At 43.5% G+C, this 23,805-nt stretch overlaps 1 protein-coding gene across 1 annotated transcript in view; it reads right to left on the reverse strand.

The window, feature by feature from the left end:
- The window catches only part of grip2b (glutamate receptor interacting protein 2b), a gene marked incomplete at both ends in the record, with an annotated part of 110,977 nt that overhangs the window by 11,268 nt on the left and 75,904 nt on the right, over nt 1-23,805 (reverse strand). Inside the window, 15 exons of the mRNA XM_079748553.1 lie at nt 1,285-1,430; nt 2,215-2,278; nt 5,817-5,897; nt 6,870-7,015; nt 8,535-8,721; nt 8,956-9,108; nt 9,878-10,033; nt 12,180-12,349; nt 14,095-14,242; nt 14,877-15,022; nt 15,315-15,390; nt 15,497-15,583; nt 16,459-16,604; nt 16,910-17,045; nt 18,882-18,959. Coding sequence (XP_079604679.1) covers nt 1,285-1,430; nt 2,215-2,278; nt 5,817-5,897; nt 6,870-7,015; nt 8,535-8,721; nt 8,956-9,108; nt 9,878-10,033; nt 12,180-12,349; nt 14,095-14,242; nt 14,877-15,022; nt 15,315-15,390; nt 15,497-15,583; nt 16,459-16,604; nt 16,910-17,045; nt 18,882-18,959 — 1,920 coding nt within the window. The remainder of the gene's footprint in view (nt 1-1,284; nt 1,431-2,214; nt 2,279-5,816; nt 5,898-6,869; nt 7,016-8,534; nt 8,722-8,955; nt 9,109-9,877; nt 10,034-12,179; nt 12,350-14,094; nt 14,243-14,876; nt 15,023-15,314; nt 15,391-15,496; nt 15,584-16,458; nt 16,605-16,909; nt 17,046-18,881; nt 18,960-23,805) is intronic.

Here is a 23,805-nt window from a genome sequence, read left to right on the forward strand (position 1 = left end):
ATACCCAGTACAGTATGTATTTTTCTGGGACATACATTTGTACACAGTCATGCATAAAAACACATTACACTATTATTGTCATGTCGTTGCTACATTATAATAATAGGAACTGCCTGACGTTGACATAGCAGAAATATACTGCGATGTACACACGCATACCTATCCAAGACCACTCTTTTTTCAGAAAGTAGGTCATAAAAGAAACCTTGGATATGGTTTCCATGACAACAGGCATCTCAGTGCTGTGTCACCATGAATCATTGCATGTCTCCACAGAGGTGCCTGTGTGTGTTTGTTTCTCTGAGATATCCTTAGGAAACACTGCCCCCCAGTGGTCGTAGGGGGTGTTTGCTGCTGTGTGACGTGAGAACTGATTATAGTTCACCTCCAGGTGGGGTGTTGATTCGACATGACAAGCCGTTACATAACTCTCCAGCTACATCCACCCAAGTGACCTGTTGTAAGGGGTAGGTTAGAAAACCCATCCTAACATCTTCCAAGAATAGCTTTTGAAGTCGCCAATTAAAACATCCAATAAATCATCATAAAAATGGATTGCAACATTGCCTTCCATAGCATCATCAAAACATGGTGTGACACGTTGAGGCTGCTGAAAGCCTCTTCCAAAAAAGCAAAAATGATATGAAGCAATGCTCCGGGGAGGGAGTTTGAGGTCATGGCTAACAAGGTACTCCACAGAGAAAAGTCAGGCAATCTACAAAGCGATCAAACTACTTTTTGGGGATACTCTGAATAACTATGATAAAAACATCAACAGACATCTGCACGGAAGGCTTTTCCCCGAGCAGAATCTGTTTCTGCTTTACTTTAAACGGGATTTGGCAAGATAAAAGCCAGCTTCTGCTCTCATCAACAAATTTCGGAATTAAACATGGCCACGCCAATATTGGGAAATCAAGTTGCTTCCAGGCCAAATACAGATGAATGTCTGGACGGTCTCACAAAGCTAGGCGTTTTTATTACTCATGAAGTAGAAGAGTTTTGTTACACACCCTGTTAGTATAAAACACACACACACACACAAACACACACACACACTCACACACACACGCACGCACGCGCACACACACGCACACACACACACACACACACACACACACACACACACACACACCCACACCCACCCACACAAACAGCCGGGGGGGTTAATGCGGTGAACAGGTATGTGTGTGTGTGTTTTGAAGTATAAAACAAACACACACACACACACACACACACACACACACACAGACACTCCCTGGGTGCAGGCTCCGGCGGCGCTACCTGAGTTGTCCTCGTCCTTGCGTATCTTGAGCTTGACGAGGTCCTCGCACTGCTGCAGGATATGCTCCGCCTCCTCCCGGGAGCAGCTCTCCAGCCGCACGCTGTCGATGGCCAGCAGCTTGTCCCCAGGCTCCAGGGTACCCGTCCTACAGGGGGGACACAGCGCTGAGCAGTACCCTCCACAGGGGACACCTCTCACAGTGTGTGTCCTACTGGGGGGACACAGCGCTGAGCAGTACCCTCCACAGGGGACACCTCTCACAGTGTGTGTCCTACTGGGGGGACACAGCGCTGAGCAGTACCCTCCACAGGGGACACCTCTCACAGTGGGTGTCCTATAGGGGGGACACAGCGGTGAACAGTACCCTCCACAGGGGACACCTCTCACAGTGTGTGTCCTACTGGGGGGACACAGCGCTGAGCAGTACCCTCCACAGGGGACACCTCTCACAGTGGGTGTCCTACTGGGGGGACACAGGCTTATTCAATAAAAAAAAGCTTTTGCAAAACATATCCTGCCAATACAATTCATTGTCCATTTAGTTGAATTGGAGAGAGGGTGAGGAAAGGGGAGTGAGAGATAGGGGAGGTAGTGTGGGTGAGCAAGAGAGGGGGGGAGAGCGATACAAACACATTTTACATGGCCAATATTGTTATCTTTCTTTTGTTGGATTTTTATACTGCTTTGGCAATGCACTTTGTATTGTCCATGCCAGGAAAGCTCTATTGAACTGGATTTAATAGACACAGAGGAAGAATGCACAAGAGAGTGAGAGATAGAGAGAAACAGAGGGAGAGAGAGAGAGAGAGAGAGAGAGAGAGAGAGAGAGAGAGAGAGTGAGAGATAGAGAGACAGGGAGAGAGAGAGAGAGATAAAGAGTATAGCAAAAATAATATAGTAACCATCGTAGGATAGAGTAGAGCAGATACCTGTGAGCCATGCTGGCCTTCTTGATGTCAGAGATGATGAGGGGCTCTCCTGGCTTCTTACTGGCTGAGGAGGCAATGACATCACCATAAGCAACAACAACAATTCTGATCTCTGTTTATAAACTTTAACATATGTTTTTCTTAAGGAAGCATATGTTAAACATTCAACATTCATATCATCCCACCAGCTAAAACTTTTAAGTGGCTCTACTGGTAGAAAATAGTACAAAATATCATTTTGTTTTCACACTAAACCTGCCTTTTTGTGTCATTTCAATATTTATTTATTATCATTTTTACTACTCCCCTGCAATTTCTATTTATCAGAGTCTAATTCCTGTTTGGGATTCATATAGTATCTTATCTTATTTTTCGAGATATGTTTGGTTTTCAGACTTATATGTCCAATTAGGTAGATGGTAAATGGACTTCATATATGAAGCACTTTCAGACCAGCGGCCACTCAAACTGCTTCATAATTATTCCCTCACATTCACCCATTCATACACACGCTCAAACACGGTCACATGTGGGTGGTTTGTATTTAATATTATGTCAATAAAGCTTTTGGTTGGATCTAGTAGATGTCAAGCCAAGATACTTTCATTTTGGTCCTGATAATTCATCCTCTTCCGAAGGCAGCCTTTGACTGTATAAAATTTGTCCCCATATAGATTGATAACCTTAATAAATTACATGAAGATGTTCCCTCTTTTCAGCCTTTAAATGCACTCAAAAAACACTAAATAGTTTAAAATAATCTCAAAGTATCGTCCGTGCTTTTACACCTCTGAATAACAAGTGCAGTGCTGTCATTATCTCTACAGCAACCAAATGAACTGCCTCTCTGTGCAGTCGACAATACACCAACCCATATTAACCAAGCATCTTGGACAGCCCGGGGCACGAATGAAGCGCTCCTCTATGCTCACACAGCTGAATGTTATCATCAGAGAGTTGTTAAGTAGACCTTCCCCCCTCTCCCACTCATACTCCTGACAGTCTCTGAGGTATGGCTCCTTGTTGTGTTATTATGATACAAATGTTCACAAACATTCAGATTATAATGGTGACAAAATTGTTCATGTCTTACAGGTAATGTTACTCAACAATCGAGAAGGAGGCTGACTGCTATGGCCAAACTCCTTGAGTTATGGCTGGGATTTGCTTTCTGCTCTACTCAACACAGCTAACTGAATGTGAGTTGATTCGTCAGTTTGTGCTTTTTGTTTGTCTTCATGTCTTTCATGTTTGAACGCGTCTTAAACCAACTGCATGGTAAGTTACTTTCAGAAAGACCTCGCCTTAGTATTAACTTTAATAATAAAAGCTGGTGAATGATTGAGCTGGTTAATGACTATGAATTTGAAATGTGATTGTGCTTCATCTAACACAAATGTTTTGTTGGAGCAGGATTAAATGTTGTGTATCAATCTTACTTTATATTTATTTTTATTGAACCATTCAACCTGAATGTTGAGTTGGAGCTGTTTCAAAGCATCGATAAAGTGCTGGTCTGAATCTCAGCTGCCATTCTGTAATTTATATATCAGTTTGGGATCAGAAAAGGATCTGTACAATAATTCGATTAAGTGTTGCAATGAATATTTCCGAAGGTGGATTTTTTCTTTTTTCATAATATAAAAGTGTTAAGAAAATTTGCATTGTGCAATCGTCACAATCCTCATGTAATAGGAGGTCCAGTGTGATAGACTTGGTAACATCTAGCGGTGAGGTTGCAAATTGCAACCAACTGAATACTCCCACCAGCCCATAACCATTTAGACAGAGGGTTAGAGTCTCTAAACAGCTCTGTCCAGCCCTCCCTTTCAAAGACTACGGGGCCTCTACTGGCCTGCTTGTGTCAATGCCTACGACTGCCTCGAGAAGTCAATTAATGAGTATCCCTGATGGATTAATTAATCTTACAAATTTTCTTTTGTCTGTAGAACTATAGGTCATAGTTTTGACAAAAGGTAATTTAACATATAATTCATGGAGCTGAATAGGACTTTTACGCAGTGATTTCTTCTTTGTGAGAAAGTAACAAATTGTAATCGCACCATGATAAATTTGACTGCTATACCCTGCGAATAAATCAAATAGACCAAATCACAATACGGTATCTATCTTTGTCATACATGTCGAACACTACATGTAAGGCAGGGCTACATGATATCAAACGTGCTTGAAATTTGAGCCGAAATGAGGTTCATAGAAATAATGGGCTCAGTGGAAGAGGACAGGCTCCCTATTTAGATATAAAGGGACTCTGTCAGGTTACAAAATCACAATTCTTATTTTCATCGGATTAAACACTAATTAAAACATCCTTTGGAAAATTACATATTACACTTCTACCAAGTCTGTTTTGCTAGATGGCACTTGATTATACACAGTGCACCTTCAACAATATACTGGTCCACATTTGAGCTTGTAGAAAATTCTTACACAAAGCAACTTTCTCTTGATTTGTTTCCTAGAAATGCAGACTTTGTTTCTCTGATTTGCTGGGTTTGTAGAGCATTTTATTGTAGTTGCAGGGATGTCACTTTGATTTGTCCTGGGGCTAAAATCTGAATGATTTGGAAACTTGGTTCTGAAGCAATGAAATGTCATTGTTTCTTCAATATTGGACTTCCTGAATCTCGGCCTGACTTCGGAGAGAAGTGGGAAGGAGGCCTACATGTTTTGGGGTGTGTGTGCGTTACTTTTTATTTAGATACTGGATTGAAATGCTGTACTATACGCTGTTATATTTGTTACATTGAACTATCCCGGGCCATGGTGTATATTACAATACATTACCCAACCCTTATATAACTGAAGGGCTATTGACGTGCCGTCTTAATGGATCCTCATTCAACTACCAAAGACATCCACTAGGGGACGCCATGGTTCCACTACTCATAACGAATCGAGGGTGTTTGGGTTTTTGTCGATGGAATGTTTCCAACCAAAATCCCCCTAATGAGATTATGGATTTGAGTTAATTCAACAAATATAAATTATACCATAAAAGTTTTGTTCTGGTTGTTTGAAGAAAGTTTTTACGGCAAAAATACGACAGTTGTCCATGAGAGTGTGTACCACTTTCTGCCAACCTGTTCATAGTATAGCTCCATAACTTAAAATACTACCCTTCTTTAAGGGTCTCTGTACTCTGAGCGCATGCTTTTATTTCTTTGGATGGTATACATGGATGACAATATTCTGACTCGAGGAAAACTATTAGGCTATGGCTGATTGGCTGTTTGTGTTTATAAAAATAACATGCTGACTGAACCGAATCATATTAATAAACTTCTGATGCCGTCTGACTATCCTAAGTATGGCTCTGCATTTACAAAAAAAGTGGCTAAGTTCATCTTACTAAGTTCTTCAAAATACAAGTTTGTCAGGAATCTGTCTCCATCTTTCAAAGTAAGAGCCTGCAGTTGGCAGGATGGGTTGGAATGTTAATGTTTTGTGTGTGTGTGTGTGTGTGTGTGTGTGTGTGTGTGTGTGTGTGTGTGTGTGTGTGTGTGTGTGTGTGTGTGTGTGTGTGTGTGTGTGTGTGTGTGTGTGTGTGTGTGTGTGTGTGTGTGTGTGTGGTGTTTTACCACTTATTGTGAGGCCCAGCTCCACTCCTCTTTTCTTGGGTAGCTTAACATGGAAAGTACCACTGCTTGGCACCACAGACTCTATACATACAAACATACATTTACATACACACATTATATACAAAGTGATATATGGACAGACACAAGAGAAACATTCTCTTATACTTATTGCTTTCTACTTAGTTTTGATGCCACTCATGCAAATACAGCGGTAGCCTAATCCCTTCAAATAAATAGTTTGTTTTATTTGCTTTTACAACTAATTCTGAAAGTGCCTAAATGTTCCCCCATAATTTTTGAGGTAAAACTAATCTTAGTTCATTGGATGTTTCCACCCATTGCGATTTAACTCCCAAGTTTGTTCCTTTATATTCTATTTAATTTAAGCCTCGGTTTAAGTTTAGCTTCATGTAGCTGACAGCCAGGGCTCTGGTGTGATGGCAGCATCTACTTAACATCAGGCCTCCATCTGAGAGACGTATAGTAAGACTTAGCATTAGCATGTCAACCCATCACCACAAGCATAACCTTTAGAGCCATCATTAGCACCCAAGTACTGGTATAGCCAGTAGAGCTAGCATTAGCAACTAACTACTGGTATGGCCATTAGAGCTAATATTAGCACGTCACTAATGGTATAGCATTGATAATTCCTCTAGTGAAATGATTGGAGTTAGCATGAGCAAATCACCACTAGCATAGCACGTTGAGCAGACATTAGCATTAGAAGGTACTGTCCCTTGTGATGCCACAAGTAGCTTGTAAGGACTAATCACCCTCACACATGAGGATAAAATAGAAGCTCCTTAATGGCATCCTTCGATTGTTTTGGATTTTTTTCAACTCTTTCTTTCTCTTACTGTGGGGGTCTCTCGTTCTCTCTTTCTTGTCAAACCAAACTAAAACAGTTTAACATGTCTACTATTTCTCTTTCTCAGAAGGAAAGGTGGGGTGAAGACAAGGGAGAAAGAGGAAGTCAACATTTTGAAAAAAGAATAGTGTGGGAAGAGAACAGCTGAGAATTTCCCATTTTGTTTGAAAAGCAACTCCCACCTGCCACGTCAAACTCTATCTCCAGGGCCACCCGATTGGTCAGCGCCGCGTCTCGGAGAAGCTGATTGGCTTCCTCCAACGTTCCGTCCTCTGTTGCAATCCCATTGATTGACAGGAGGCGGTCCCCCACCTGTAGTAGGCCACACCTACCGGAAGTGCAACCATGGTACCAAAGTTAGTCTCCAAAAGACAACATAAAGTTGATCCCGTGTGGTTAAAAGGCCCCTTGTTCGACTGGCAGGTTACATCAAAAGTGTCCACCTAGATGTATGATGGGGAGATCAATCCATTATACATCTCGGTGGAACCACCCACTCCTGATGTCACAAAGGTAAATCTAATCTACATCTCTATAGGGTGAATAGGGGACTTTTAATAATGTTTGTACTATAGTTAATATCTTGCCATTACATTCATTAAGACATGTATTTTCTGAAAGGTATCACCACAGGTTACTTATTTCTCCTTTGATTATTTTTGTTCATGCTTAACACACACACACACACACACACATACACACACACTGATCTAATCTAAACTGGCATACTCTGACATGCACCTTTCTTTTGCGACTGAGTAAACTGTGTTTTTGTTCCATATTACACACACACACACACACACACCCTAATACAAATACCAATTATGCAGCTCATTGCTCAGCAACAAGTTCTAATCTTACATAGACACAAACACACACACACCGACACATACCTCCACTTGTGCATGAGTTAGTGGGTTGATGGGGCTGCATTAATGTCTTGTCAGACGTCATTATGATCTGTAGATGAAGTGGACCTCTCTATCCCTCCCTCTGTCTTTCTGTCTGTCGCTCTCTCTCCCTCTGTCTGTAGCTCCCTCTCTCTCTTTTTTCCATCTTTCTTACTATATTCCTCTCCGTCTCCAATCCCTCTCTCTCGCTACCTATTCATCTATCCTGCAGTGTTAATACACTAAGCAGCACCTCTTTTCATATCAACTGTCTGAGCGAGTTTAGAGAGCAGAATCTGGTATTTGGGGAAGCCAGGGTAAGGGTGTGTGCGGATGGGGGCGTTGGGGGAGAGTTAAGGGGCTTATTTAAATTCCATCAGGACGCTGCTCACCCCCCCCCTCCCCCACCCCCTCCCCCACCCCACCCTACACCATCGTGTGGGAGAAACTAATTAGCGTTGTTAGCGTGGGCACTAATGGAGGACAGAGTGCAGCTGCAGGCTACAGAGACACAGCACTTAGCACCGTGGCTAACACTATGAGACCGACGCACACAAACATACACACACACAGCACTTTTGACCACGGCTAATGCAGTGAAACATATGCACACATACACATGCATGCAGAGACAACCGCACACTTAAACATGCATGCACTCATTCATTATATTACACACAGAAAAAACAGATGCACACTACACATCATTCTCGTTAGGATACAGAATGCCCACACACACTTCCCATTCACACACAAACACCTGCACACAGCTTGTTTAATTGTCCTTGTTTAATTCACAAGGATAAGATAACCATCAGAGCTCTGTCAATCTTCTCCCTGCTGTGTCTTTCATTGTGTGAGCGTGTGTGTTTGTCCGTACATGTGTGTAAATAGAGTGAGTGTGTCTGCACCTGTGTGTGTGTGTGTGTGTGTGTGTGTGAGAGAGGTTGTGTGTACCTCTCCGCGGGGCTGTCTGGCTCTATGAAGCGTATGAGCGGGGGAGCCGAGAGCGTTTCTGTGGCGAAGATGCCCCCCTGCAGCTGGACCCCGAAGCCGTTGAGGGGGTCCCCCATCAGGACCACCTCCCCCGTCTCCACGTGGACCACCTGCCCCCCCGGGCCCACTGAGCTGGAGGCCAGGGACACTGGAGGGGGAGAACATGGGGGATGAATAGAGAGAGAGAGAGACACACACACACACTGTACAATTTTATGAATAAATGTCTTCATAAAAAAAGCAGTACTACTAATACTTATGAGTACCTATATCAGTTTATGTTTCATATACATAACTTAAGTACATATAAAACAATACTACGCATCACATTATAAGGTACAAATAATCCTTATAATTGGGTTTGAATGAGCGTTGGGCTTACAGGAGCTCTTGTGCTCCTTCTTCCTCTGTCGTCGTTTCAGCAGCGAGTTTCGGGGGCTCATGGGAACTGTAGTCCTGGGCAGTGTGCTGGAGCTCTGACTGCTGGGACCGGACGTGGAGGTCGAGCTTGGAGAGAAACTAGCAGAGACTAGAGCTAGAGAGGGAGATAGAGGGAAGGAGGGGAGAGAGAGAGAGAAACAGTGGGATATTGGGAGAGGGAGAGGCTGTTGAAAATTATGAAAATACTTTGAACAGCACCGTTTGTGGAACCAGGACATTATTAATATATGCCTAAACCGCTGAATGAGTAAAAATAGCCTTTCATCAAAGCATATCAATAAACAGCTGCAGAAATAAGACATCACTGACGGAAAAAAGGTGAAAAATAAGATGTGAAAAGAGCTATCATATAAATTCACCCTTTCACTTTGTTCTGTTGATGCCGTGGTTATGCTATGTCTGTATGCTTTCCCTTTCATAAGATTAGTCAGATTTGGGTGCCTTTTGGTACAGTTCTGCAACGTCATATTCACTGTTAGCTTCCTAATGCTAAAGGTGATCTCTTTGAGCATTAGTATGCTCGCTCACAGCTTTATCCAGTGATCTTTGTATCTCGATTTCGTTGGAGATTTGATGGTACACATAATGACAATCTCATAATATTCTCATGACATAATCATGCCGTAACAATGACACCCTTGCCATTTTGTCGTCCAGGTGGTCTCATGTCCTCATGTCATTAAGAAATACTTCTGTCAACGTTATGTCATCATGCGCTTATCATGACATCATCATGACAGCATTGCGCCATCAGGAATCATTATGTCCTGGCCATGACATCATAATGCCTTCATCAGGACACGAGGATCCTGCCGTCGTTATGTCGTCATTGTGACATCATTATGACGTCAAGCAGTGATTACATTTGCAGTAGTCCAGGCTGCTGATGGTGTTGTTGTTGGAGGCGGTCCAGCACTTGTGAAGGGAGGAGCTTGTGTTGCAGAGGGTGGAGTTTGGGGTTTGGCCGAAGGTCAGACAGGCATCCCAGGAGTGGGGGTGGTCCGACTTTTGGACCTTCACTAAAACACACACACACACACACACACACACACACACACACACACACACACACACACACACACACACACACACACACACACACACACAGACACACACCACGTAAGCAGATGTATTTTCGTTTTTTACTAATCCTGGAGTAATAGAGTGCGACGTCCCGTCCCTTCCGGTAGACAAAAGAAACGGAAAATATGAATTGGTTTCAATGGAGGGAAAGTAATTATTTTCTGGTCCCATTCTTTATATGCCCTGGATTACGCATATGTTTTTTGTGGATTTAAATGATAATTTTTCATGTCAAGAGTTTGACCGTTTATTGTGCAATTGTTCAATTAAGGGCTTAGAGAAAACACAATGAGAAAGACTACACGTCTCGTATGTGACGTCACGCTCCCTGCGACTGGCGTGGACAAGACCGACATTCTCCCCATTTGCATAACTGAAACTCTCCACATGCCCCGATTTATAATGGTTTTCACCTCTTTCGATGCTTCTATCCTGCCTTTGGAAAAAAGCGGTGAAGTGGAGCAGGGAGATCTGCATGTCTGTACCAGAGTTCCAAGTGCGGGTGGTGACGTATATCATTCGCGTCGAGAGCAGCGAAGAGCTTTAAAGCGGCCTCAAACAAAACCTAACATTATCAAACTTCTTTGTGAAATATTTTAGTTTTCTTTGCATGAATTGCAAATTATCATTTAAATCCACAAGCAACATATGTGCAATCCAGCGCATATAATGACTTGGTCCAGAAAATAATTACTTTCTCTCCATTGAAACTCATTCATATTTTATGATCTCATAGGTCTCATGGGGTCTACCGGAAGGGGCATAACTTTTACTCTATATACAAGTAAAAGTTAAATATATACTTTGTATCCCGATCTGTGAGTCGTAGATGATCAATTAAAATCCACAGACACACAAATTTCTTCATAACCTCATAAATGAATCAGACAGTAAATGTATTCATTAATTTATAATTTATCATCTTTCTGTGGCAATGAGGGGGAGGAGAAGAGAAGTTGAGAGTGGGGTGAAAAGTGAGTGAAAGGAGGACAGGACAAAATGAAGGAGGAAGAGCTGGAAGCTATTTTGGCTTTAAAGAGGCTACAACTACCTGTCATCCTCTTCTCGCTCTCGGTTTTCTCTCTCTCTCTCTCTCTCTCTCTCTCTCTCTCTCTCTCTCTCTCTCTCTCTCTCTCTCTCTCTCTCATCCATCCTTTTCAGACTAGCAGCTCCAAACCCGCCTTAACATTTTCCCTTCCTCTACCTCCTCCTCCCTCTCCCTCTCTCCTCAGTTCAACACTGCACTCTTATCCACTCACACGCTCTCTATTTCCCTCCCCCTTTCTTTCTCTCCTTCTCTCTCTCACTCTCACTCCCTCTTTCTCTCAATCTCTCTCTCGATCTCTCTCTCTTTCTCTCTCTCTCTCTAATCCGATGTTCTCATCCTTCTTAACCAGCCTCAAAACTGCAATATTCTGAAATACAAAATGTGTGTTTGTGTGTGTGTGTGCATGCATATAAGTAGCTCTTCTCTAGATACTTAATATGTGATGTGTGTACGCTGGGTGTGTGTGATTTTTGAGGTTTAAGTGTGTTGTGTAAGCATGCTGTGCGTGTGTTTTTTGTGTGTATGGTGTTTGATTAGCGCACACGCACAAAAAACGTGTGTGTTTACTGTGGTTAGGTGTGTGTTTAACGTGTGTACGCTCGTCATGCTCTGAGAACATAAAACCAGGATTAGAAGGATGTTGCTGGAGTTGGCTCTTCCTGCTGCTCTCTCTCATCTCGCACTCAACAACAAAAGAAACACACACACACACACACACACACACACACACACACACACACACACACACACACACACACACACACACACACACTGTGCAGTGTAAATATGGACCAGCATCCACCCACAACAGCAGATATTGATGCCATCCTTACCAACATTGTTGTTCACACGTCACTCATAACACATTGGGTGGAATATAGTAAATCATGTCACTATTCCCCAATGCAAAGTCCAGATAACGATAATTATTAGATATATTAGATAATTATTAAATAAGATAGTAATAGTTGTAATATGATCAAAGTTGTAATATGCAATGATACACACACACACACACACACACACACACCCACCAGTGTCGTTGTGTTTCCCGGCGAGGCGGGAGTGGTGGGCGGGGAGGACCTCCAGTTTGACCAGCTCAGAGGTGGAGGCCAGCAGCTGGGTGGCCTCCAGCACAGAGCAGTGCTCTGTGGATGTCCCATCGATGGACAGCAGGTGGTCCCCCACGTGGAGTGCCCCGCACCTGGGACACAGCACACCTTCAATGGTCCTCCGTGTTCTACTGGGTTATAGTCCATACTGTATTCTACTCTACACCTGGGCCACAGCACACCTTCAATGGTCCTCCGTGTTCTACTGGGTTATAGTCCATACTGTATTCTACTCTACACCTGGGCCACAGCACACCTTCAATGGTCCTCCGTGTTCTACTGGGTTATAGTCCATACTGTATTCTACTCTACACCTGGGCCACAGCACACCTTCAATGGTCCTCCGTGTTCTACTGGGTTATAGTCCATACTGTATTCTACTCTACACCTGGGCCACAGCACACCTTCAATGGTCCTCTGTGTTCTACTGGGTTATAGTCCATACTGTATTCTACTCTACACCTGGGCCACAGCACACCTTCAATGGTCCTCCGTGTTCTACTGGGTTATAGTCCATACTGTATTCTACTCTACACCTGGGGGACAGCACACGTTCATGTTCCTCTGTGTTCTACTGAATTATTTTGTTTTCTACTTTATTCTATTCTAACCTGGGAGATGTAATTCATTCTCGTTCCTCTGTATTCTACTAGATTAAATTATGTTATTGATTCTACTCTACACCTTTGAGACACTTCCCATTCATTTTCCTCTGTATTCTACTATATTCTATTTTATTCGACTATATTTTATTCTACAGCTCGGAGACACCATACACAATCTATTCTACTAGATGGTATTCTGTTCTATTCTATGTAGGTATCTATATGTCCACAGTTACCAAGATCTCCTCTCTGTGTGCCTTTCCTTTTGGAAATATGTCTTCCTAGATATGGATGGTTGGGTTTATAGATTATACACACCTCTATATCTCATTTCATTCAAGAACACTTAAACTGGCTCTTTCTCATCAATCTTCTCTTGGTCGCTCTCGCAGAACCATGCTGGCTCCACTCAAATGTACTTTCCTCCCATATAGCGTCACTCAGAGACAGAGCACTTCACTTGTTAAATGCATCCACACTCCGCAATGCCGACCAATACAAGGCAGCACGCAGTTCATCTTGAGCAGGTAGGAGTGAAGAGTCTCCCTCCATCTCTACCACTTCAGGCTCTGCTGCCATAACACCATTTATCTTCCATCTTATTTTCCTCCATATTTCACACAGTTACCAACTAAAACGTTTTTACTACACTCACCAACCATGGCTATTGGGAATATATATATAAAAACACTGCAGTGTTCATATTGGGTTCCCCCAGGGATCAAAGCTGGGACCCTTGCTGTTTACATGGCTTCTTTCTTACGCTGGGTCGATGAAAATATACTTATTTCATCAGTAATCTAAAAGAAATCAATTGTGGATTCACTCATAAGTGAGATGTTCCTTGAACACATTGATTAACCTTACCTACGCAATATTCCCCAAAGCACATCAACGTATTTGGACAGACGCAAAATTCAGTTTCTGTGCTAAATGAAGACTCGTGTCCTATACTAAGTAAATTAAATAATGAAGCCCTGCCTCATCTGTAGCCGCTGGCTTTGCTATGTTAAAACAAACACACATGGCTTTGCTGTGTGTGTGTGTGTGTGTGTGTGTGTGTGTGTGTGTGTGTCGGCCCACCTGGCAGCGAGCCCCCCTGGCCGCAGGTTGGATACCCGGGGTTTCGGCTCCTTGTCGGTCCCTCCTGACTGCTATGTTTTTTATGACCTACAAATATGGACCGACTGACCTAACATGTGGACAGTAACCTTGCTCTGAGTATTGCCTACCTGTCCACCACGCTGGCAGGCTTGATGCGGTCGATGATGATGACCTGCTTGTTTCTGTGAGTGGCTGATGTCAGCGTAATGCCCAGCGTTGCCCCGAGCGATTTGGCAATCTCCACCAATAGCGGACCAGAGGCATTGTTCACAGTGTCTGGTTGGTAGAGAAGGTGAATTTGTAAATATAACTCATGTTTCACTACGATTTATTATCAAAATAGAAACAACAATGCAATACACTACACACAGCATATAGACACCCATTGTCTATATAAGCAGGGTGGGTATTTTTAAAAGGTTAGGTTTTGGATTCCCATTGATACAGCGAGGCAGTAAAACTACCAGGGTGAGGGTTTTGAAATCCCACTGGCAGAGCATGGCATTAGGAGATCAGGCTAGCCGAGTCTGTCCCCCATTTTATATTGTTCCTTAAGAAGCATCTTTACAAAATGGCTTTCACTGTGTTATGGTTTTATCCTATACATACTGTATTATTTTGGTATTTGCATGGTATTTGTATGTACTGGCTGTTACATTCTAGCTAGGTGTTTTTATTCTGTTGATCTTTCAATAACTTTGTAACCTGCTTTGGAAAAGTGCTATACAAACAAACATATTATTAATATTATGAACTCTGCCAGGGTTAGGGGTTTGATTCCCACTGGTAGATCAAGGCATTACCACTGCCAGGGTTAGGGGTTTGATTCCCACTGGTAGAGCAATGCGCTAACATTGCGGGGGTAGGGGGGTGACTCCCTGTGGAGCTGGGGGCAGTACTGAGTACTCACCCATGATGGCGACATCGTACTCTATCTGGAAGAGAGCTTCATGACTGCACTGGGACAGGAAGCTGAGGGCCTCACAGTGGGAGGAGGTGTGGAGCGGGACCCCGTCCACGTTCAGCAGACGGTCCCCAGGACGCAGGGTCCCCTCTCTGAGACACACACACACACACACACACACACACACACACACACACACACACACACACACACACACACACACACACACACACACACACACACACACACACACATAGATACACACAAATAGATAGACACACGAACATACACACAACCAGGCACACACATATACACACACACAACCGGGCACACACATATATACACACACACAAAAATATAAAATATAAAAAATATATTAAAAAAAAGTTAACGTAAGGATAGATAGTTGTTTCGAGTGTTGAGTGTGTGTTTATGTGTGATCACCTGTCTGCTGGGCCTCCTGGCCTTACATAGGTCACCACAAGGGGGCGGGACTTATGCCAGTCATCATGGGAACCACCTTCAGAAAAAAAGCAAAGCAACGTCCGGTATGTTTTCCCACAATCAAGTGTTTTCCAAATTGAAAGGCATCATGGGAATATGAGTCTGAAGCAGCACTTGCTAACCTCTGAGGACCAATCCGAAGCTGTTCCCTTCCTTATTTAAACAGATGTCTATCGTCTTGGAGATCAGCCCCGTAGAACTGTCTGGGGCTGGGAGAGAGACAGAGGGAGAGGAAGAGAGCGAAATGTGGGGAGAGATAAGGGGGGGGGGGGGGGGGGAGGGTTAGGGAGATACAGAGAGAGCAAGGATTGGAGGGAGGGATGGGGGGAGAGAGAGAGAGAGAGAGAGAGAGAGAGAGAGAGAGCAGGACAGAGAGGAAGAGAGAGGGGAATCGAGGAGGTCAGATAGAAAAAGAGAAGGGTGTTGAAAATGAATAAGGTATTAATGAGGTGTGAAAGACAGAGCCCTGGGAGGCAGATCAATTGAGGCAACAAAAGCACAACTTCATTCAACAGCACAATGGAGCCTGATTACAGTTTGTGGTTAACGTTGCCCCCTAGTGAACTTGTTGTCACCTGCGACTCTTTACTCTGCTACAAACCACCCGATTACGGCTGTTCAACACTTCATCGTGTTTTTCAAACACGACTCAACTCTAAATTTAGGAAGGTGTAATGACATCACTTTATCTGCCACCCACACACTTTTGTTATTTTGTTTATTTCCTTTGCTTTATTTTTGTTGGCTGTCCTCTTTTTGGTAAATCTGTTGCCATTTTGTATATATAATAATAAAGTCTATCTGTAAATATTGTCACCAACACTGTACGTTTTGAGCTGGATAGTCCCACACACGTTGATGATAAACAGCATGGGCCACATTTGAATACAACTGATCTTCTCTTTATACTCACTTTCTTTCTATTCTATTTTTTATCATTCTATTCTATTATTTATTTACCAACACCACTGCTGGAAAATGAGGGCAGCTACGAGGAACTGTTCTGGCTATCGAGCTAACTGGAGCCTGTACAACCTCAAAGGTTTCTGGGAAGTGTAGTTGCAGATGCAGTACCGGTGTTTACCTGTAGGGGGCAGTTCATATTCCACCTCCAGCAGGACTCTCTCTCCGACATTCTTCAGTAAGCTAATGATCTCTTCGTGGCGTAGCTTCGTCAGGTTAATACCGTTCACCGACTTGATGTAGTCCCCCACATTTAGCTGGTCACTCCTGCAGTGGTGAGGGAGAACAACATGGTTACTTCACAAAAACTAAAAAATAATTGTCCAAAATATGTTGAAAATAAATAACTCTAGGTATGTGTGTGTGTGTGTGTTTGTTTGTGTAATTGCATCAGGGCTCCAAAGGGTTAGGGCCGCACATGTGCGACCAGATGTAAAATTCACTCGCACAATCTCACATTTTGGTCGCAAAATGCGACCAATTGGTCGCAGTTTGGAGCCCTGTGTATATATGTGTGGGTGTGTCTGTTTGAGTGTGTGTGTGTGTGTGTGTGTGTGTGTGTGTCGGCCCACCTGGCAGCGAGCCCCCCTGGCCGTAGGTTGGATACCCGGGGTTTCCCCTCCTTGTCGGTCCCTCCTGAGATGGTGAGCCCCAGCGTGCTGCCCTCCCTCTTCACCAGCTCCACCATGGTCACCCCACGCACCGCTTCTAACACAAACACACACAAACACACACACACACACACACACACACACGCATACAAAGTTACATACATCCATACAAATATATATGCAGTTATACACACAATCACACACACACACACACACACACACACACCTAAACATACACATTGATGCGCACTTACACACACACACACACAGACACACATCCACATGTCAGAAACCTTCAATGAAATATGCAGCAGAAATATCCAGCCATGTTAAATGAGTAGCAGATGAGACCTTGAAATCAATACTAACAATACAGGGCTAATCGACTGAGAGAGGACATGATTATCAGCCTGTTAATTATTAAATCAATCCTGTTGAATGACCTCTCACATACACGCATGCATGCACACAGAGAGACATAGACAAACACGCGCACACACACACACACACACACACACACACAACTACACGTGCAGATAAATGTTTCCATTGACTTTTATGTAGCTGGTTTTCAGCCACTGACAGTGTTTCAACGAGTATTTGGGACCTCCATTGAGGATTAGGAGGAGAACCGCACACAACCGGTTATATACTATTATTGTAACCGGACCAAACCTGTTCACAGGAAATCCCTAGCTGGATGAAGAACATGTTAGAAAGCAGGATAAAAGAGGGGGAGAAAATAGGGAGAAGGCGATCAGGAAGAGAAAGGAAACGAGAGAGAGAGAGAGAGAGAATACGCGAGAGGGACAGAATGAGAGAGAGAGAGAGGGAGATGGAGAGAGAGGGAGGAAGAGAGGGAGAGGGAGAGAGAGTGAGGGAGGAAGAGAGAGGGAGGAAGAGAGAGAATGAGAGAGAGAAAACGCGAGAGGGACAGAATAAGAGAGAGAGGGAGATGGAGAGAGGGAAGAAGATGGAGAGAGAGGGAGGAAGAGAGAGATGGAGAGAGAGGGAGGAAGAGAGAGATGGGGAGAGAGGGAGGAAGAGAGAGATGGAGAAAGTGACAGAATAAGAGAGAGAGAGAGCAAGAGAGAGAGAATACGCGAGAGAGACGGAATGAGAGAGAGAGAGGGAGATGGAGTGAGAGGGAGGAAGAGAGAGATGGAGAGAGAGACAGAATGAGAGAGAGAGAGAGCAAGAGAGAATATGCGAGAGACGGAATGAGAGAGAGGGATAGAGAGAGAGAGAGATGGAGAGAGAGGGAGGAAGAGAGATGGAGAGAGAGGGAGGGAGAGAGAGACAGAATGAGAGAGAGAGAGCAAGAGAGAGAGAATATGCGAAAGAGACGGAATGAGAGAGAGAGAGAGAGGGGGAGAGAGAGTGAAAGAGAGAGACAGAGAGAGAGCAAGTGAGAGAGATAGAGGAAGAGAGAGCAAGTGAGAGAGAGAGAGAGAAAGAGAGAGAGAGAGAGAGAGAGAGAAAGAGAAGCATTCAGAAACACAAAAGCAGGATCTGCAGACGCTGATCTGTAGGCCAGAACACAAAGGGAGAGAGGCAGAGAGAAGAAAAGAGGGAGAAAGAGTGAGATATTGCACCAGAGGAATAGAGAAGGACAAAACAGCACTGGGGAGGATACACCAAGGGAACCAGCTGCCATGAAAAGTAGTTTGTGATTGGCCAGTTACCGGTCCGGCTCTTCTGCATCATTAACTGAACAATTAACATCTTCTCATGTTGCTTGGCAGGGAGGCAGGCAGGCAGACAGACAGTCAGATGAACAGATATACAGGCTGGCTGATATACAGACAGGTCGACTGACCTGAGGTTGACGGGCAGGCAGACACACCCACCCACACATACCCAAAGACAGACATAAAGACAGACAGGTAGTCCGACAGGAGGACAGACTGACACACAGACAGGTAGTTTTTACCTGGGATGCTGTGTCGTCTGGAGGTCAGGACGTGGTCGGGTCCAGTGAGGTCTTTATTCTTCCCGTAGGGTCCGTCATCTGGAACACAAGGTCAGAGGTCATGGCTCAGGGTCCACCTTCAGTACAAAAACAGTCTTCTACTGGTGGACACTGGGAGCAGCCCAGTACAACCAGTCTTCTACTGGTGGACTTCCGGAGCTGCCCAGTACAACCGCAGTCTTCTACTGGTGGACACTGGGAGCTGCCCAGCTCAATCTAAATTAGTCTAGTTTTGTCTTCTTTTTACATTTTAAATATTTGAATGTGTTATAAATCAAAGTCTATTATAAATAGACTTTGTTAATTTATATCAAATAATATCAATATATGCGTTAATAATAAACAGGATGCGTGTCATTAGTTCAATTCTTGTCATATATTCCCTCCCTTGTATGGTAAAATGGTAAAATCCAGATGTTTAAGGACGACCGCACCAGTCATGTCATCCCCCTTCTCCGTCATGTCTGACACCCCACTCCGTGACAGACGGAGCCGAGCGCCTTAACGCACAAACACGCAGCACCAACCTCGGAGGATTAACACGTCGAGTCAACTGTATTAGTCCAGCCCTTAATCACAGTCACAGCCTCACAGGGCTTCAAAGGCACACATCAACAGACACCAACAGACACGTCACTCACGTAGATACTCTGAGGACTGAAAGGAAAAACTCTGTGAACCCAGTGGGCGGAAAACCTTGAGAAGGAGAACAGAGGAGGGCCTCCTCCTTCCTGGGATGGGTAGGAGTGTGATGGGTGCTGAATGGGCAGACATACAGTATAATGCTAGCATAAAATGAGCAAACTATGGGTTCTTCTTTTTATTATCTAGTCGACATTTTTATCCAGAGCAGCTTTTTTAAAGACTTGCATTAAAGTAGCGTTAGGGTTCAAAGCTACAACCTTTCAGCTGGGAAACACCCTTACCACAAGACTATGCTGTCCCCAAACAAAGGTTAAGAAATCCATCATGATGGTGGCCAAGTGTTTTTATCTGCTGCACTAAGAGCCATTTAAGGATCGTGGTGTTCTTCGGCTGTCCAAACCGCAGGACACAGACAGATGCTGGGAGACATTGGCAATGGACCCCCACCGTGAACTCAGTGATCAGAGAGAGAGTCTGGTCTGGAGACTGTCTGACCTTGTTTACAGCTGCTATGTTTGTTTCAGAGAGAGAGAGAGAGAGAGAGAGAGAGAGAGAGAGAGAGAGAGAGAGAGAGAGAGAGAGAGAGAGAGAGAGAGAGAGAGAGAGAGAGAGAGAGAGAGAGAGAGAGAGAGAGAGAGAGAGAGAGAGAGAGATGACCCTAGGGCTATGTTCCAAACTACAATTGGCCGGCTAAATGCAATATTGGTTTCAGGTCAAGGGTTTTAATCCATACTAGCGGTTTCAAACCTCTGGCCATCAACACTTAAACCTCAATGTCCCTGTTTCAGTTCCTGCCTTCTCTCAAATTCAGAACCAGAACACTTTCTCCAACTCAAACCAACTCAACACAGGTGGTTTGATCCAACTCCAACTACTCACAGGCTGGTTAACATCCCCTTTAAAGACTACATTACCCACAACTCCCTCCACCCCCCATCATCCTCCTCTAGTTAACGAGCCACTTCAGCTCTCTGGTGCTATAAAACAGGCTCTGAAGAGAAGCAGAGCATCTGGTGGCTTGGTGATTCTCCAGACAGAACCACAGGGTTCTGGATCAGGGAAGGAGGTCATTGTTGTTGATGTGGCCCTGGATGTGGACGTGGTAAAGTTTAATAATTTCTGAGTTGTTGAATCACTTACTTTAAAGTCCTTTTATTAGTCGCCTGGACCACGGCTGATAAACAACTCTGGAACACAATTCATCCAATGCTGTGTGTGTGTGTGTGTGTGTGTGTTGGTGTTTGTTTGTGTGTGTATGTGTGTATTTGAATACATCTGTGTATTTGAGTAGTTGTGTGTGCTTGTGTGTTTGTGTGTGTGTGTGTACGTATGTAACAAATGTAATATACATGTGTGTACTATTGTTAATCTGTTTGTGTGTGTATGTGTGTGCGTTTGTGTGTGTGTGTGTGTGTGTGAATGTGTGTGTTTTTGCGTGCGTGTGCGTGCATACATGTCTGTACATCTTTTTAATTTAACACCAAACATACGAACAAGCCCTGTTGCACGTGACCCTCCGGTTTAGCAGCTCATCGTATTCAACCGGCTGATGTGTTCTTTGTTCTGATTGGCCCACGCTTCCCACACACCAACACACGGAATGGGCATTAGCAGCCATGAATCACTTGAATGTGATTAGAGTCAGAACTTTAAGAGCTGCCATCTTGAAGCACAGGTTGAGTTACACGCCAGAATGTAAACTGTGTTTTTAATCCCCTGCTTGAGTGGATAAGTAGTGAGTGGTTAGCGTAAATGCCACAGCTTTAATTCACAACATGTCCTAAATGGTTGGAACGTGTAACAATCAAGTCCTTTAATACGTGGGAATGTGTAAATTCCATTTATTTGGCTTCATTTGGCAAAACGAGTCCATTGAGCTTTCGTACATTTATAATCAAAGAAATGTAGCAGGCTTACTGTAAAATGGACTTCAACTAAATAGAGTAGGGATTTAATATTGACTTCAGAACCACGCCATCAAGGAGCAGGTCGGGGTTAGATAGTTCATTCAGATACATGCCATTTAGGAGCATGTAGGGGTTAGACAGTTAATTCAGATACAGGTCATTGAGGAGCAGGTAGGGGTTAGACGGTTAATTCAGATACAGAGGATACAGCAGGCAATACATACATATATACACTGCATACATCTGTCCACCTGAATACCTAACAGAGATATATTGTCTCTAGTCACTCACAGAGAGGAAGAGTCTGACAGGATGAGACAGTGAACAAATAAAAACTTCCCACTTCTGTTTTCTCTACTGATAAACCTTCACATTCACAGCATTAACTACATAAAATATGATTTGAATTCGATCTCCACGAAACAGCGTCCCATCCTTCAGAAGGAGAGCAAACCAATAGGACTGAATGAGCTCTCTACGGTTGAGCTGAAATCAAATTTATTCACATCGTTTGTTTTCAAAATAAAAGCGTTGCTATATTTGTTTAGAATTAATCAAGAATATAATTTCAAATGCATTCGTATTTCACCCTCTCGTTCTGTGTTGAATAATAAGTAGTTATATATTGTATTCTGCAGGAATAGATCAATACAAAAGTGGCAACTGTGCATTATGCAAATGCATACACATACTGGACCGATTGGCTCAATCAACCAAACATGTCACAACTAATAATCATATACACACACATACACACACACACACACACACACACACACACACACACACACACACACACACTCAGTTACCCCTTGTCCACCAACATGATTCGAGGGCTGGTTTGGTTCCCAGTGGGCCCTGTTGTGCCAGTTGCAACCATCATGTCCTCATGATGTGCATGTTTGTGCTTGGACACAAACATTAGTCACACACACACATACACACACACATACACACGTACACACACACACACACGCACACATGCAGATGTTCTTTGCAAGGATTTTATATTCAAATTAAATTCAAATATTATATAAATATATGGCCTGTTAAGCCCTTTGGCTATACAATCTAATTGAATTTAATTGAAATCTCATTCTGTGATAGCCTGTGTGTGTGTGTGTGTGTGTGTGTGTGTGTGTGTTTGTGGGTGTGTATATTTATGTGTGTGTGAATGTGTATGTGTGCAATTGTGTGTGCTTGTGTTCGTTTGTTTGTGTGTGTGTGTGTGTGTGTGTGGGGGGGAAATAATTAAAGGTGTTGCATTCAAAGTGTGTTTAGAACAGAAACGCACGTAAACACACACCCTGTATACTCGGGAGCAACAGAAACGGGCATGTCAGGGTATGCCAGTCTAGATTAGATCAGTGTGTGTGTGCGTGTGTGTGTGTTTAAATGTGTGTGTGTGTGTGTGTGTGTGTGTGTGTGCATGTGTTCAATTGAATGCAAGAGGCTTATTTTCTTTGTGCACATTGTGCTATTTTTCTATTTCAGCAAATTCCCAAGTGCCCTGACCATAGTGTTTTGTGCGTGAACAATTCTTTTTAAAAGCTACCAGATAAACACAATTAACGTTTCATCGTTATCACCCAAAACGACTTCCAGAGACTTCAGAAGTCATTGAGGAGCAGGTTGGTTAGGGCATATGGGCAGACCATACCCTTCAGCTGGTAGACTAGCACTGAAATAGATTCATGGCTCCCTATGGACCTTTCCTTTACTCTTCAGTGACGCCCAGACCAAAACACTTCCTCTTTTCTGATCCCTTCTTCTGAAGACAAAAAGCATATTCAACTTTAAACGTTGAACAAATAGTCCCCTAATGCGTTAAAGGTTAAAAGGTAAAATGTTAGAATGCTACAATGAAGCGTCAGACTGAGCTAATACTCCGTCTGCTTCACACTGCAGATTCCACCAGCCCTCATTAGTAGGCTAATGGCAGGGACAGATGTTGTGCTCCCTCTGGAAGTCATGCTATACTGCTCTATGTTATCTAGGGCTACAATACTCTGGTATCTAGGGCTATACTACTCTATATTATCTAGGGTTATACTATTCTATATTAGTTGTACTTTAAATTTGCTCTGTTAGTGAGTTGTACTTTGCACCCTATCCATTTTAATTAGTTGTCTAGCTGTACGTTACGTTCTTGTCTGTCTGTTTAAGATAGTCCTTTGTTTCTACTTGCTCTACCCTGTTCTCTCTGAATCTCTGTTTTACACTTGGCCTGCTTCAGAGTAGATGAGGATATGCATGAGGAGCATGTTGAAGGTAACAGCGAAGAGGATGATGGAGATAATGGGGAGAATACTGCTGAAGTGTGCGATGAAGAT

Source organism: Pollachius pollachius, assembly GCF_949987615.1.
Source record: "Pollachius pollachius genome assembly, chromosome: 12".
In the NCBI taxonomy this organism is placed as follows: domain Eukaryota; kingdom Metazoa; phylum Chordata; class Actinopteri; order Gadiformes; family Gadidae; genus Pollachius; species Pollachius pollachius.